Below are 17,939 nucleotides of genomic sequence, written 5' to 3' on the forward strand. Positions count from 1 at the left end.
ATCTATCAATATTAAAAGTAACCTACCTTTAAAATTATAGACTGTTCATGTCTTTGTCAGTGGGCAAACTTACAAAATCAGCAAGGGATCAAATAATTATTTCCTTCACTGTATACTGAATATATATATACCGTATATACTCGTGTATAATCCGACCCGGGTATAAGCCGACCCCCCTAATTTTGTCACAAAAAACTGGGAAAACTTATTGACTCGCGTATAAGCCTAGGGTGGAAAATGCTGAAGCTACTGGTAAATTTCAAAAATAAAATGGGCCCCATAAGATGCTACATAAAGTTCATTATGGCCCCATATAATGCTCCATAAAGTTCATGATAGGTTCCATAAGATGCTCCATAATAACATATGCCCCTTATAATGCTGCACGGTGAATAATGGTGGCCCTATAACATGCTCCATAATAACATATGCCCCTTATAATGCTGCACAGTGATTAGTGGCCCCTTATAATGCTGCACAGTGATTAGTGGCCCCTTATAATGCTGCACAGTGATTGGTGGCCCCTTATAATGCTGCACAGCACAGTGATTAGAGGCCCCTTATAATGCTGCACAGTGATTGGTGGCCCCTTATAATGCTGCACAGTGATTAGTGGCCCCTTATAATGCTGCTCAGTGATTAGTGGCCCCTTATAATGCTGCACAGTGATTAGTGGCCCCTTATAATGCTGCACAGAGAATAGAGGCCCTTTATAATGCTGCACAGTGATTAGTGGCCCCTTATAATGCTGCACAGTGATTAGTGGCTCCTTATAATGCTACACAGTGATTAGTGGCCCTTATAATGCTGCACAGTGATTAGTGCCCCTTATAATGCTGCACGGTGAGTGGCCACTTATAATGCTGCACAGTGATTAGTGGCCCCTTGTAATGCTGCACAGAGAATAGTGGCCCTTTATAATGCTGCACAGTGATTAGTTGCCCCTTATAATGCTGCACAGTGATTAGTGGCCCCTTATAATGCTACACAGTGATTAGTGGCCTCTTATAATGCTGCACAGTGATTAGGGGCCCCTTACAATGCTGCACGGGGAGTGGCCACTTATAATGCTGCACAGTGATTAGTGGCCCCTTGTAATGCTGCACAGTGATTAGTGGCCTCTTATAATGCTGCACAGTGATTAGTCGCCACTTATAATGCTGCACAGTGATTAGTGGCCACTTGTAATGCTGCACAGTGATTAGTGGCCCCTTACAATGCTGCTGCCTCAATTAAAAAAAAACAAACAAACTATATACTCACCTTGTCGCTGCTGCAGCTGCTGCTCATCAGCGTTGCCGGCTCTGCAGTGACTGTTCAGGCAGAGGGCGCCTGCTAACTACATCATGGCGCCCTCTGACCTGAACGTCGCTGCCAGAGGAAGCAAGACAGCAGAGCGACGCGCAGCGGTGGAATGGGGGACAAGTGAATATGGCTCCCCACGTTATACTCACCTCTCCTGACATGTCTCTGCAGCCCCCCGTGCTTGTTCCATCTTCTCGGCGCTGTTCTTCCTGCTTTCTGCGGTCACGTGGTGCCACTCATTACATATGCGCATATTCATGAGGGTAATGAGCAGTACCACGTGACCGCTGAAAGCAGGAAGAACAGCGCAGAGAAGATGGAATAAGCATGGGGGGCTGCAGAGACGTGCCAGGAGAGGTGAGTATGATCTCCGACATCCCCCACTCCCCCTCCCCGGCCGACCCACGGTATATGACTTGTGTATAAGCCAAGAGGGGGACTTTCAGCCCAAAAAAATGGGCTTAAAATCTCGGCTTAGGCTGTGTGCACACGATGCAGATTTGCTGCGGTTCCGCAGCGGATTTTACCGCGCAGAAACGCTGCATATCCGCATTGTGATGTACAGTAGCCTTAAAATCAATGGAAAAAAAAACCACTGTGCAGACGCTGCGGATTTTTCCGCGCGGTTTTCCCGCGGTACAAAATCCGCAGCATGTTACTTCTTTTGTGCGGTTTTCCATCTCCCCTGTCACCAAATCCGCAGGGGAAAACCGCGATGGAAAACCGCATGAAAACCGCATGAAAAATGGAAGAAATCCGCAGGAAAAATGCATGTCATTTGACCTGCGGATTTCTTCCATTCTGCGCGGAAAAATCCGCAGGGCCGAAAAGTACGTCTGCACTCAGCCTTATACGCAAGTATATACGGTAGTTGTTTTTTACATTTTAAAAATTCCAAAAATGGAAAAAGACTGATGCAAAAGTTTGGGCACCCTTGGAGATTTGTGTACTCAGATAACTTTGACCAAAATTTCAGACCTTAATTAGCCTGTTGGGGCTATGGCTTGTTCATTATAATTATTAGGAAAAGCCAGGTGATGCAAATTTTACAGCTTTATTAAAACCCAGCCTCCTCTAACCTTGGGCCAAATAACATCAGCCATGGGTTCTTCTAAGCAGCTGCATAGCACTCTGAAAATGAAAATGGTGGAGGCCCATAAAGCAGGAGAAAGCTATAAGAAGATAGCAAAGTGTTCTCAAGTTGCCCTTTCCTCAGTTTGAAATGTAAATCAGAAATGGCAGTTAACAGGAACAGTGGAGGTCTGAAGGTTAATATAAGGTTTTGGGAGACCAAGCAAAATTTCAGTGAGAGCTGCTCATAAGATTACTTGAGAGGGGCAAATCAGAGCCCCCGCTTGACTGCAAAAGGCCTTCAGAAAGATTTAGCAGACTCTGGAGTTGTGGTACATTATTCTACTGTTCAGAGACACCTGCACCAATATGGCCTTCATGGAAGAGTCATCAGAAGAAAACCTCTCCTGCGTCCTCACCATAAAACTCATAGTCAGAAATATGTAAAGGATCAGCTAAAACGTCTGATGCATTTTGGAACCAGGTTCTGTGGACTGATGAAGTTAAAATAGAACTGTTTGGCCACAATGATCAAAGGTGTATGTGGAAAAAAAAGGACACAGAATTACAGGAAAAGAACATCTCACTAACCATTAGGCATGGGGTCGATCATTCATGCTTTGGGGTTGTGTTGCAGCCAATGGCACAGGGAGCATTTCATGGGTAGAGGGAAGAATGGATTCAGTGAAATTTCAACAAATTTGTGATGCAAACATAACACCACCTGTAAAAAAGCTGATGTTGAAAAGAGGATGGCTTCTACAAATGGATAATAATTAGTGATGAGCGAGTATACTCATGCTCTTGTGTCCTCTGAGTATTTTGGCGTGCTCGGAGATTTAGTTTTCGTCGTCTCAGCTGCATGATTTGCGGCTGCTAGACAGCCTGAATACATGTGGGAATTGCCTAACAAACAGGCAATCCTCACATGTATTCAGCCTGTCCAGCAGTCGCAAATCATGCAGCTGCATCGACAAAAACTAAATCTCCAAGCACGCCAAAATACTCGGAGGACACCCGAGCATGCTCGGGGAAATCTAAGCAACGAGTATACTTGCTCATCACTAATAATAATCCTAAACATGCGTCAAAATCCACAATAGACTACTTCAAAAGGCGCAAGCTGAAGTTTTAACAATGGCCCTAACAGTCCCCTGATCTGAGCATCATAAAAAATCTGTGGCTAGACCTCAAAATATCAGTGCATGGAAGACGAGCCAAGAATCTCACAGAACAGGAAGAATTTTCCAAGGAAGAATGGATGAAAATCCCTCAAACAAGAATTGAAAGACTCTTGGCTGGCTACAAACAGTATTTACAAGCTGTGATACTTGCAATAGGGCATGCATCACTGCATCTCTGAAGTCAGGTGTACGTTTCCCGACCTGCGCATGGTTGGAAGCCATCTTCTGAACTTCTGTACATGCGCAGTGTTCGCCTCTGTGGCCGGGAAGCGTACACCTGACTTCAGAGATGCAGCGATGCTGCCGGAATGAGCGGCGTGCAGGCGTAGATGTGCATGAGCTACTGATGAAGCCGCTCATGCAAATTATGTTGTCACGTTAATAGGGGCCTGATAACATGCAACTACCACCCCACCAACTAGTCAAAGCCCTCATTAGCATAGGGAAAGCGGAGGTTATAAATGTTTTTTTAGAGCATTTAACGGAATGATGTTATATAGGGCTCATCAGGGAGGGAGTGTAATCACACATCATGGCTGAATGCTGCTGCATCGGGGAGCATGGGGGACCTGACAGGCTCACTTTAACTGTTGACAATAACAGTATTTTGACCATGGGTGCCCAAACTTTTACATGCCACCGTATGTACATAAAATCTTACATACATATATTTATGTAATTGTTAATGTATGCAAGCGTTTATATATGGGATCTTTAAAGTTTACACACATAAAATCTTACATACAGAACAGTTATATAAAAGCTTATATTCATACACGTTTCCTTATAAAAGATTACTTACATAAATACGGTACATAAGAACTTACAGACAATAGTTTACATACATAAAAGCTTATAGGCATAAACACTTACACATATATGAAAGCTTATACATATACAGTTGAAACCAGGTAGCATACACTATATAAAAAGACACATATGCAAGTTTTTCTCAATATCTGACATGAAATCGGAATAAACTTTTCCCGTTTTATGTCAGTTAGGATTGCCATAATTATTATTGGCCAAATGCTACAATGAGAGAGAGATAATGTTTAAGGCATTTTATTACTTACTGCAAAGTAAAAAGTTTATATACACTTCATTAGTATTTGGTATCATTTCCCTTAAACTTACTCCTGACAAAACTGGTGTAACTGATCCATGTTCGTAGGTCGCCTTGCTCGCACCGGCCTTTTCAGCTTCTTCCATAAATTTTCAATTGGATTGAGATCAGGGCTTTGGAATGGCCACTGCAAAACATTGACTTTGTTATCCTTAAGCCACTTGGTTACCATTTTGGCAGTATGCTTTGGGTCATTGTCCATTTGGAAGACCCATTTCCGCCCAAGCTTTAACTTCCTGGCTGATGTGTTGAGATTTTGCTTCTGTATTGGCACATAATCTTCCTTTCTCATGATGCCATCTATTTTGTGACGTGCACCAGTCCTCCTTCAGCAAAACAACCCCATAACATGATGTGCCATCCCCGTGTTTCACAGTTGGGATGGTGATCTTAGGCTTCCAAGCTTCTCCCTTTTTCCTCCAAACGTAACGATGGTCATTATGCCCAAAAAGTTCAATTTTAGTTTCATCAGATCACAGGACATGTCTCCAAAAATTAAGGTTTTTGTTCCTGTGTGCATTTGCAAACATTAATCTTTCTTTTTTATATTTCTTTTGGAGTAATGGCTCCTTCCTGGCAGAATGGCCTTTCAGCCACGGTGGTCGTTTGACTGTGGATATTGACACAATCTTACCAGCTTCTGCCATCATCTTCACAAGGTCTTTGGCTTTTGTCCTTGAGGTGCTCTGCACATGTCGGACCAAAGCGCGTTCATCTCTGGGACACAGAACCCGTCTCCTTCCTGAGCGGTATGATGGTTGGACATTCCCATCTTGTTTGTATTTGTGTATAATTGTTTGTACAGGTGAACGAGGCACTTTCAGGTATCTTGAAATTGTAACCAAGGATGAGCCAGACTCGTGCAAGTCCACAATTCTCTTCCTGATATCTTGTCTGATTTCTTGAAACTTTCCCATAGTGCTACACAAAGAAACAGTGTGTTTCAGGTGTGCATTAAAATACATCCACAGGTGTGTCTCTGATTAACTCAGATGTTGCCAAAAAACCTGTCTATCAGAAGCTTCCAAACACATGACATCATCACATGGGCAGTGCAGAATTGTCTATAGGCATACTAATCTTAGCGTTTCTTCTGATTTCATATCAGATATTGAGAAAATCATGCATATGTGTATTTTTATATAGTGTATGTAAACTTCTGGTTTCAACTGTACAAGTTTACATACATAAAGTTTACATATATATTAACGCTTATACACATACTGTATGGAATACATTCCAGAACATTCTTACTTCTTTTAGTAGAAGGAGCTACAAATCTTTTTACACTTATGGCGAGCTAACCCGCGGGCAGTAAAAGTCGCTGGGGTTACATTTGTATGTGGATGATGTGTTTTGTTCTGAAATATTACGTGATTTTAAAAACAATCAACTCCTAATGTTGAAGCCTTGGAGAATAATGCCGGCCTAAAATCCTCCATGAAAGGTAATCTTGGCTATTCATCACCATGCAGAAGACGTTTGGTCAGCGAATATTTCACAGTTTTGCTCCTGGCATATAAACGTGCCACCTCTGTAATAGCAATGAGCAAGAAGAAGCTTTGTATTCATAAGAATTAGAGCCGTGTCAGGACGGCCATATTTCTTTAGCTTACAATAAGAATGAGAAAAGCAAATATTTTCTAACCTGCTGAGACCCCAGAATGAAGGCCCAGATATAATGGACTGTAAAATCCAAAGTGTGCTGTGATTAGACTTGAAAGACACAATGGATCACACGCAGCGCTTCTGCTGCGTGTTTTTCTTTTTGCCTCGGTTTTTTTTTCCTGCAGAAAAGAAGCTGCCTCTTCTAGTACCAGCAAAAACTATGAGATTTTGGAAATCTCATGGACTGTACATGCTTTTTTTTTGCTAACTGAATCGGAGAACTGCAGTGTTTTTGTAATCTGCCGCATGTTAATTTTTGCAGCGTTTTTTTCATCCATAAAATGCAAAAAAAAGCTGAGTATTTGCTGCAGTTTAGTGAATAAAATTAACTTTATCAAACATGTACTGTAGACAAATCACACATGTAATCCGCACAAAAATGCAGCAAAAAAAGCTGCAGAAACGTTGAATTTTATTATTAATGCCAAAACCTGTTCTCTTGGCAGTAAAAATGCTGCATGTGAGCATAGCTCAATGTGATATAAAGTCATTTTAATTTGTACATGTATGCTAAATAATGGAATTTTTTTATGTTGTCTAATGTTCTTTTTGTTTTCTTGGTCCTTTGAACAATTTGTATTTTCATTACTTTTACGCCCTATACAAATCAAGTGTTTGATGAGTGAACCCTCAGATTACCGCAAGATTGGCTGCTTGTACATTGACAATAGGGGTGTCCTGACGTATATTAGGAGGAACAGAAAAAAATGAAAATTACTAAATGGAGACCGCTGACAGAGTGACTATAGTTCTAATCTGTAGGGTTAAATTACAGAGTCATCTGGTGTAAGGGGAAGTCCTGCATCAGACCTAAGGGCCAGGAATACAACACTGTCTCAATTCAAGGAGCATCCAAACCAGAGATGGCCGCTATAGGCCCAATACCAACACGTGCCTTGATGGGGTGAATAGCAACAGAAATATTTGATATAGAAAATTTTCAGCACTCAGAGAAAAAATAAACCTAAAGTGTCATCAAATCTGGATAAACTCAAGCATGACTTACTGGACTCCACTGTGGGGGTGATAGATACAACTTACACCCCTTTCGTGGATGGCTCATCACCCTAAGGGCTCATGCAGATCACTGTATTAATTAAACGAGTGTGATCGGGGGTTTTGTCGGATAACGCTCATCCCTATGTTAATTCTATGGAGCTATGCACATGTCCAATTCTTTTCCTTGGACCAAGTGCTCTGAGGAAAAAAATCACAGCCTCTGAGAACCGTATGGCACTCACCCATTTTATGTCTATGGGTTCACAAGAAAAAATTGAGCTGTAGTAAGATGACATCCGAGTGCGGTCCGATTTTTATGGACTGACAGTATGGAGAAGGTTGAGAAATGTTTTTTTTTTCTCTCCACCTTCGAGAAAATTGGATCCAACTCTGATCGAAGTCTAAACAGACTGTGATTGGCATAATCGGACTGATTTTCTCGGATGGAGAGAAAATGGTCGTCTGCATGTAACCAAAGGGTCAAATCATTTTGCCATCCGTTATGAAGATGATTATCCTAGTATGTATCCTCAATGCGCCCCCAGTGATCCTCCAAGTTAGAGATGATCGAATTGGGCAAGATTCAAATTTGTCAAACCCACATATTTTGCAGGAATATTTGATTTGCAGTAGAGTTAATTGAATGTTCCTTATTATTCTCTGGGGTCCGTCCGTAAAATATATTAAAAAAAAATAATACCTCTTCACTCACCTGTTCCGCCATCACCCCAGCTCACTGTCCGGCCTTCCGCATCTCTTCTTTCCCCCGTCACACACATCCTCTTGGCCTCTTTACTTCAGGCCATGGCTTTCAGCTCCACTCAGCCGAATTCACAGCACCCTTGGGCAGTGGCCTATTAATTTGTGACAAATTCATCAAAAGATTTTTGCTTTTTTAAAGTCATTGGATGCCATATTATTGCATTTTTCATTTTTATTAAAGTCTATTTTATAAGTGTTCGCCTGTTTTGTTTTTTTGTTTTTATTAATCATTGGCACACTTTGGGGTTTCCTGCTGTTTCATTTGAGTCATCAATTGCAAATTTTTAAAAGGTTGCAAAATTTCTGCTCAAATGTACTCCAGTCATCCCCTGGAGTGATTTTATATATGATTGCAATTTTTGTGCAAATTTTGCAACGTTTTAACAGACCACGCAATTTTTTAAACAGATGCGAAAAAGTTTAAAGACAAAAATAAAAAGCATAGAATCATAGAATCATAGAATCGTAGAGTTGGAAGGGACCTCCTGGGCCATCTGGTCCAACCCCCTGCTCAAAGCAGGATTCGCTAAATCATCCCAGTCAGATGTTTGTCCAGCCTCTGTTTGAAGACTTCCATTGAAGGAGAACTCACCACTTCTCGTGGCAGCCTGTTCCACTCATTGATCACTCTAACTGTCAAAAAGTTTTTTCTAATATCTAATCTGTGTCTCCTCCCATTCAGTTTCATCCCATTGCTTCTAGTCTTTCCTTGTGCAAATGAGAATAAAGTTGATCCTTCTACAATGTGACAGCCCTTTAGATATTTGTAGACAGCTATTAAGTCTCCTCTCAGTCTTCTCTTTTGCAAACTAAACATTCCCAAATCCTGCAACCTTTCCTCATAAGACAGGGTTTGCAGACCGGTCACCATTCTGGTCGCTCTTTTCTGAACTTGCTCCAGTTTGTTGATGTCTTTTTTAAAATGTGGTGCCCAAAACTGGACACAATATTCCAGATGAGGTCTGACCAAAGAGGAGTAGAGGGAAATAATGACTTCACGTGATCTAGACTGTATGCTTCTGTTAATACATCCTAGAATTGCATTTGCCTTTTTTTCTGCTGCATCACACTGTTGACTCATATTCAGTCTGTGATCTATTAGTATACCCAAGTCTTTTTCACATGTGCTGTCACTTAGCCCTATTCCTCCCATTCTATATATGCTTTTTTCATTTTTATTGCCCAGATGTAGTACTTTGCATTTCTCCCTGTTAAAAACCATTCTGTTAGTTGCTGCCCACTTCTCCAGTTTATTTAAATCTTTTTGAATCCTCTCTCTCTCTTCTCTAGTATTAGCTATCCCTCCTAGCTTTGTGTCATCAGCAAATTTAATCAGTTTACCCTCAATTCCTTCATCTAAATCGTTGATAAAGATGTTGAACAATACAGGGCCCAGGACAGAGCCCTGTGGTACCCCACTTGAGACATTCTTCCAACTGGATGTGCAGCCATTTACGACCACTCTTTGTGTCCGATCACTAAGCCAGTTATGAATCCACCTAACAGTTGCCTTGTCCATTCCATACTTAGTCATTTTTTCAATAAGGATTGTATGAGAGACTTTGTCAAATGCTTTGCTGAAGTCAAGATATACTATATCTACAGCATTTCCTTGATCCACCCAATCAGTGATACCGTCATAGAAGGAAATTAAGTTAGTCTGACATGACTTATTAGTTACAAACCCATGCTGACTCTGTTTAATCACTTCATTCTTATCCAGGTATTGACATACATGTTGTTTAATAATTTGTTCAAAGATCTTTCCTGGTATAGAAGTCAGACTCACCGGCCTATAGTTGCCTGGGTCCACCTTCTTCCCCTTTTTGAAGATAGGAACAACATTTGCTCTTCTCCAGTCTTCTGGCACTTCTCCTGTTCTCCAAGAATTTTCAAAGATTATGGAGAGGGGTTCAAAAATTTCTTCTGCTATCTCCTTCAGTACTCTGGGGTGTAATTCATCTGGACCTGGAGACTTGAATTCATTTAGGTTAGCTAAGTGTTTCCTCACTATCTTTCTGTTTATAGATATCCTGGATTCTTCTATTCCCTTAATAGGACAGAGAATAACAGTTGATGTTACATTTCCTTTCTGAGAGAAAACAGATGCAAAATAGGAATTTAAAAGTTCAGCCTTCTCAACATCCTGTCTTACCATTTCATCATTTTCATCCTGTAAAAATCCTATAGCATCTTTGACTTTTCTTTTACTTTTGACATATCCCCAAAATCCTTTATTATTGCTTTTGACATCTCTTGCAAGCCTCAATTCATTTTCAGCTTTAGCTAATCTGATTTGTGCCCTGCAGGTTCTGCAGACAGCATTATATTCTTCTTTAGATATGCCTCCCTCTTTCCATTTTATAAACATTTTTTTCTTCCTTTTTAGCATGTGCTTAAGTTCTGTGTTCATCCATCCTGGTTTCCTTAAATGCTTCCTATTCTTCCCTCTTTTCGGAATTGTTAACAACTGTGCTTTGAGAATTTCATTTTTCAAGATTTCCCATCCTTCCTGGACATTTTTGTCTTTAAGGATATCCATCCATTGGATCCCTCCAATTCTCTTTCTGAATCCCTTAAAATCTGCCTTTCTGAAATCTAACCTTGACGTCTGAGTCTTCACAGGTCTTCCGCCTCTAGTTATCCAAAATTCTAAAATAGCATGGTCGCTACCTCCTAGGGTCCCAGCCACTTTTACCTCCTCAACCATTTCCTCCCTGTTTATAAGGATTAGATCCAAGGTAGCAGTTCCCCTTGTTTTCTTCCCTACCTTTTGGAAGATAAAGTTGTCAGCAAGAGAGGATAAGAATTTCCTTGACCTGTTTGTTTTGCCTGAGAGAGATTCCCAACAAATGTCTGGATAGTTGAAATCTCCCATGACAACTATGTCATATTTTTTGGAGAACTTGGCCATTTGATGCATAAAGAGTTCATCCATATCTTCAGCTTGCACAGGCGGCCTGTAGTAAATGCCTACAATGGTGTCCTTTCCATTGTTCTGTCCTTGTATTCTTACCCAAACAGTTTCCACAGAACTCCCAGTCTCTGAAGCTTCAATCTCTGTGCAGATATACGCGTTTCTAACATACAATGCGACACCCCCTCCTCGTTTATCAAGTCTGTTTCTTGCAAATAAGTTGTATCCTTCTAGTCTTGTATTCCAATCATGTGTATTGTCCCACCAAGTTTCAGTGATTCCAATGACATCATATTTCTTTTCCTGTGTTAGTAGTTCCAGTTCTCCTTGTTTGTTGCCCATGCTTTGTGCATTAGTATAGAAACACTTTAGTTTGTGATTGGTTTCTCTTTCTCCAATATTTTTATTAATTAGATTCTTTTGTCTTTGTTCTTCCTTTCCACTTCTAATAGCAGAGTTCTCAATAGCATTTGTCAGGTGTATGGCTTTTTCTGGTCTTTTGCTTCCCTTCCCATGTTGTTCTAGTTTAAAGCTCTCCTTACAAGTGTAGCAAGGCAACTTCCAAATACATGTTTTCCAGTCTTCGTAAGGTGCACCCCATCTCTAGCAAGTAGTCCATCGTATAAGTAGTTCACTCCGTGATCCAGAAATCCAAATCGTTGCTGACGGCACCATCGACGTAGCCAGTTGTTCACCTGCAGAATCTTATTCCACCTCCTTGTTCCATGGCCATCCACTGGGAGGATGGAAGAGAAGACTACCTGCGCTCCCAGTTCTTTCACTTTCTTGCCTAAGTCTTCAAAGTCTCTGCAGATGGTTTCCAGGTCGTTTCTTGCGGTGTCATTTGTCCCCACATGTAGTAGCAGGAATGGGTAGTCATCTGTAGGTCTGAAGAGTCCTGATATCCTGTCAGACACATCTTTAATTTTTGCACCTGGAAGACAGCACATTTCTCTTGAAGTTATATCCGGTCTGCAGATAGCGGCCTCTGTTCCTCTCAACAGGGAATCCCCCATGACCACCACTCTCCGTTTCTTCTTCACAACATTTTTCTTTCTCCATCCAGGAGGACTCTGAAGACGTACAAGGTTGCTGTTTGTTGGCAAAGTCTTATCCTGATGTATTTCTTCATCGCTTTCCTGCGTGAGAGCCTGGTACTGGTTTCTGAGCAGTATGGGTGCTGACTGCCTCCTGATCCTCCTGCTTCTCTGGGTCACATGTCTCCATTCCTCTGTTTCTTCAGGTGCACTTTGAATTTCTTCTCTTTCTGTAACATGAAGAGATAATTCTGCTCTGTCCAAGAACTCTTCACCTTCCTTAATGATCTTCAACGTAGCTAACCTCTCTTCGAGATTTTGCAACTTTTCCTCCAACAGGGACACAAGCTTGCATTTGTGGCATGTGAAGTTTGGCTTTTCCACTGGTAAATCTGTGAACATGTAGCAAGAAATGCAGCTCACCAAATGGCTCCTGGCCTCTTCCATCTTGAGATTTCTTAAAAACGATGAAAGACGAGCCAAAATTCGGCGCGCGGTTTTTCCGATTTCAAAAACGGCCAAAACCCAGTGATCGTTGAGCTTGCGGAGACTCTTCACTTATCCCAGAAGGCACTGGGAATATGCAAATGATCTCCTCAAGACTCTTCCCCTGGTTTTCCGATTTCCTCTTTTCAGCTGCAACGGCCAAAACCCAGTGATCGTTGAGCTCGCGGAGACTCTTCACTTATCCCAGAAGGCACTGGGAATATGCAAATGATCTCCTCAAGACTCTTCCCCTGGTTTTCCGATTTCCTCTTTTCAGCTGCAACGGCCAAAACCCAGTGATCGTTGAGCTCGCGGAGACTCTTCACTTATCCCAGAAGGCACTGGGAATATGCAAATGATCTCCTCAAGACTCTTCCCCTGGTTTTCCGATTTCCTCTTTTCAGCTGCAACGGCCAAAACCCAGTGATCGTTGAGCTCGCGGAGACTCTTCACTTATCCCAGAAGGCACTGGGAATATGCAAATGATCTCCTCAAGACTCTTCCCCTGGTTTCATCTTTAATGATGTGCAAAATCTATGCTCCATTTTAAGAAACTGATAGAAAAAAAATGTAATACTTTGAGACAAAAAAATGACTTAAAAAACCCCGCAAACTATAAATTGTTCTTTTGTTTCCAGATGTTTTAAACTGATTTAACTTTTTAAAAGGTAGTACGCTTTTTGCCCAAATGTACTCCAGACCGCCGTGGAGTGATTTTTCTATGAACTACAGAAAGTCTCGTGGAAATTTAGCTTATCAACTGTTGTTCTTAAAAGACGCAAAAAAGGTTAAAAAGGACAAGAAAGCAAAAAAAAAACAGTTTGTATTGTGCAAAAAAAAATCACAAATGATGTTAGTCCACTCAATCTTCTACACTCCTCTTCTCAATTCCCAATTCTTATTTATTTATTCTTATTTATTCTAAAAGTATATAAAAAAAAGCAGCATTCACGATAACTGCTTCAAAATAACTTTGGGGCAAGTCTGACTATTATTACTGGGAGAAACCTCATCTGGCTATTTTTCCTGCAGAGATCATTGCAGAAAAAAAGTAAAATTATATGGTAGCTATGAAAATGAAGGGTCGCTGACATAAAACAAATCCCAGGACTTTTTGTTTCAATTTTGTGACACTGCAGCAACTTTTTACTCTAAAAAGGTGCAAAATTCAAGAGTTTTTTTTTAAATTTTGCACAAAATTTTAAAACCACATGCTCCATTTTGAAGAATTTGATGCAAAAATAACCACTAATAACACATTATAAAAAGAGATTATTTATAAAATGATGATGATGATGATGAATTGGGGTGTAAGGCATCTGTGGCGCCCCCAGGAGTATGGTCGCCACAGTGGCATTGCCTTCCTCCAGGGAGGGTGATGTCAGGCTTGGAAGCAATGAAGGGTCTCTCTAGCAGTTAACCATAACATGCAACACAGTTCCCACTCTGGGCCAGCAGAAGGAGCTCTGAACCAGAATTGGGGGAGGAGTGCTCTCTGAGGGCCAGGAAGGGGAAATTAGGAGTTAGTGTGAGGAGGGCAACGTGTGTAGACGTGGAGAGAGAAGCTGGAGGTTGAGCTGAGAATAGAGAGCTCACTCCTAGTGATAGCGCATGATCTGGAGCCTGGTCTCCAAGGTTGTATGGATACTGAAGGTCCTGCAACAGAAACCAGAGAAATAGGAAGCTGTAAATGCTCTATTCCCATCTAAGACTCGGAGGCACAACAGCAACAGGTGAGCCAAGAGAAGAGATAGAAGGCTACAGCTGTCTGCCATACGAGGTAGATCTGAGAGAGAAAAAGAAGGAGGAACTTCAGTGTAACACAGTACTGGATGTACCTCAAGTAAGCACTAGGAAGGAGACTACACAACCTATGTGCATAGAGAGATTCCTGAGTTGCTTCCAGGCTAATCAGCTCCTGTGCCATCTGTAATCTGGACCCTGGACTGCACTTACAAAGGAAAGGTAAAGAACCTACATTCCGCTGTGTCCTTGCCTTCTTTCTGCAACTTCTCCAGCACTGCAACATCTCTGTGCCAGACACTGCACCCTCTTCCCCAACACCGATCTACACTGCCCTGGGACTACAGCCCTGCCTATGGAGGGCTACACCATCATTGCTGCACCACACCATCTGTCCCAGAGGATCTCTCTGCAGCGTCGGCTTAACATCTTCATTGCCGAATACCACAGGTGGCGTCACGAATCACTCATAAACTTTATTTTACCACTATCCCCCTTTTACATGGGCGCCCAGGGCCACGGACCGGGTCACCACTGCTGTGACATTCCCCTCTGAGAGACCGGCCCGGTACCGACTGCCCCACAGCCCTGGGAGGGCGACCCACATCTCCCTCCATTCTTTTGGTATTAAGATGAACCAGAAATGGTGGAATGATGTTAGCTTTCTACAGAATAAATCTCTACATCCGTCTTCAGAAAATGTTTTACCCATTGGCAGATATAGATTCACGTCACGGTTGTATCCGCTTCTCGTCACTTCAGATATTTAACTAAACATTACTACTGCCACAATAGTAAAGCTGATTGATCACCCTGATCCTGTTTCATTGATTTCACAGACCCATTTGTAAAAGTCTACCTACTGCAAGATGGAAGAAAGATCAGCAAGAAAAAGACGGCCGTGAAAAGAGATGATAGGAATCCGGTGTTTAATGAAGCCATGATCTTTTCTGTACCAGCCATAGTCCTGCAGGTGAGTCATGGCAAACGGGCCTAACTGGATTCATGTCTGATCTGTGAATAGTCATCTGGGAGGGATGTGTACAGTAGTGGCAGATGTGGCCTGCAATATCAGACTAAGATTCAGTACCCATATTATAGTTTGGCTTCCAAATATTGACAGCTCTACTTTCTGAATTGGAATTTTGAAAAAATTCTTCCCAAGTTTAATAATGCAAATATTATCAGTAGAGATAGGAGAATTGATTTGTGGAGCATTCCCTGTGCATTGGTCAGGCCCGTAATCTGTGACCACTGGACGGCAGACCTGTAAATGTCTTTACTCGGGAATTCTCAGCTTTTCCTTTGATTAGCTGGGCTGGCGTGACGTTGTGTGTCTCACGCTCCAGTGATGATTTCACGTCAATCCAGCTAATAAAAAGAAGAGTTGAGAATGCCAAGAGGTAAGGAGATTCTCAGGTCTCGTGTCCAGTGGTCACAGATTACTCACCTGGTCGATGGACCAGAGCCTGCTACCAATTGATTCTCCCATCTCTATTAATCAGTATTAGGCCGGAGCACCATGTCAATATTTGGCTACCTGTGAGCCTAGTTAATACCATGCCAGACAATGAACCAAGATGTTGGGAAAACTTGCAACCATCACTTTTGTCTCATTTTTTACAATGACTTTCTAATAAAAGAAATAAATAAAAACTCTCTTCCCCAAAAAATTAAAAACTAATATAAAGCTATAATTGCCAAATCTGAAAAAAACGATTAAGGAATCAGTCCACTGATTTTTCTTTTTGTACCTTTATTTTTCTTACATTCACCCCAAACAACGCATTGTTGGTCTCTAATGTTTGGTAATGTCCTGCCCCCAGATTATTCCTTCAGTTAATTTGGTCATTGATGGTCACCTCTAGACAGTGTGAAGTCTATAACCGAACATGCTGACACCATCTGAAGCCTACGCTCCTACTGATTTCTCTCCTCCTGCCATTCCCCATACTCCACATCTCTATATTGACTCACCGATGCCCTTGTTCTGTGGGTGACATCGCTGGAAGCGCTGCTTCCTCCTTGAATTTGTAGTCTTCTGCGCTGTCAGATGAAGCATTTCAATGTACATAGAATCTAAGGGGTAACGTTTCTCCTTATGGAGAGTGACATGGCTGGCATGCCAATGTGATGAGGCTTATAAGCCATAAAATGCTCCTCTGGGAAATAAAATATGCAAATTCACACTTCAGAAGAGAACACTCTAGTGCCACCAATTGAAAGTAACAATCCTAAAAGCTAATATTCACCCTTTAACGACCCTTCCATATGACTTGGGATAAAAGCCAAACCAGAATCTCAATTTCCAGACACGTGTTTCGGAGTGTTGCCCCTCCTCAGTGCAAAGCACGCGATCTGATTTGACTTTATAAGAGGCCTCTGACTGGAGTCTAAGGGGTAAAGTTTCTCCTTGTGGAGAGTAACATGCCTGGAATGTAGAAAAAACACTTGATGGCATCAGAAATAAAGGAAAAATTACCTGCCCACCAAGAAAAAGTCAAGGTAAAGAGGCAGATTTATCAAAGCTTTTATGCCACTATTTTGGAGATCGCGCAATTGTCTGGTGGTGAGGTGCACAACACTCATGCAACACTCAAAAAAGCAATAGTGAGTATATATAACATGGGGTACTTAGTAAACATTATTTTTGTTAAAAAAAAAAAGCGTAAAAGGCAAAGCCATCCCACCAGCCTTGAGGTGTACCACAATCGGGATGGTCCTAACCTCTACTATTTAAACCTTACCATGTGTCAAAAATGACCCCAATGTGAATACGGGCAGAGTAGGACCTGGTCCCAACTGTGGACACCTTGCAATAGGAAGCTATATAATGTAGTGTCCTGCTAGAAAAAAAAGGGACGCCACATCATTGTGTGCACAGAATCCAAAAACTTAAAGCAAAACTGAAAGAAATTAACTGAAGTATAAGTTGGTATACATGCAATGTGTAGGAGCATGTTCACACTAAGTACCCTGAGTTATTTACATGCACTATTACTTTTTACTTACCTACAGCAGGGTGTATGTTCGTTTTGCTTCTATCTAGGTTTTTTCCTTTGCCATAATTGTAGAACATCCAGCCCCTCACTATGTATTCTGCCTTTACTGACATTTGTGAAAGAATGGGGTATTCTAAAGCGCTTGAGGATATCAGCATGGTCCTATAATAGGAGCTACCGGTGTAAAATGTCAGTGCAGGAAATATCCTTTTCTCCTAAACATTCCACTATCACCTGTGAATGGTATTATTGATAAGGGGAAGATTTGGGGAACCGCAACAACTCATCCATCAAATCGTTGGCTACGTAAAGGTACAGAGAGGGGGTGTTGTGTGCTGAGAAGCATTGTTCATAAAAATCACAAACACTCTGCTGATTAAAGAACTACGGAGTTCCACAAAAATGGTGCTTTAGAAGTTTCATGGCATAGAATTCCATGGCCAAATATCTGCATGCAGCTTTACATTACCAAGCACAGTGCCAAGCATCAAATAGACTGGTATAAAACTACCTGTGACGAGCGTCAGCTTACGCTGAGTCGTTTCTTCTTTGAATGAGTGGACCCTCTGGGCTGTGGCACCCATCCACCTAGGGCGAGCTAACCTAGTGAGAACCACCCCCTATACAGGGAGTGTCAGT

The 17,939-nt window shown here is 41.6% G+C and overlaps 1 protein-coding gene across 3 annotated transcripts in view; it reads left to right on the top strand.

Moving 5' to 3' along the window:
* The window catches only part of SYT12 (synaptotagmin 12), a 244,929-nt gene that overhangs the window by 218,663 nt on the left and 8,327 nt on the right, over positions 1–17,939 (top strand). For all 3 annotated transcript variants that reach the window (XM_073573892.1, XM_073573893.1, XM_073573894.1), the window contains one exon: positions 15,138–15,271. In XM_073573892.1, coding sequence (XP_073429993.1) covers positions 15,138–15,271 — 134 coding nt within the window. The remainder of the gene's footprint in view (positions 1–15,137; positions 15,272–17,939) is intronic.

The sequence above is a fragment of the Dendrobates tinctorius genome, unplaced genomic scaffold, assembly GCF_039654945.1.
Source record: "Dendrobates tinctorius isolate UK_male_01 unplaced genomic scaffold, ASM3965494v1 ptg000037l, whole genome shotgun sequence".
Taxonomy (NCBI): Eukaryota; Metazoa; Chordata; class Amphibia; order Anura; family Dendrobatidae; genus Dendrobates; species Dendrobates tinctorius.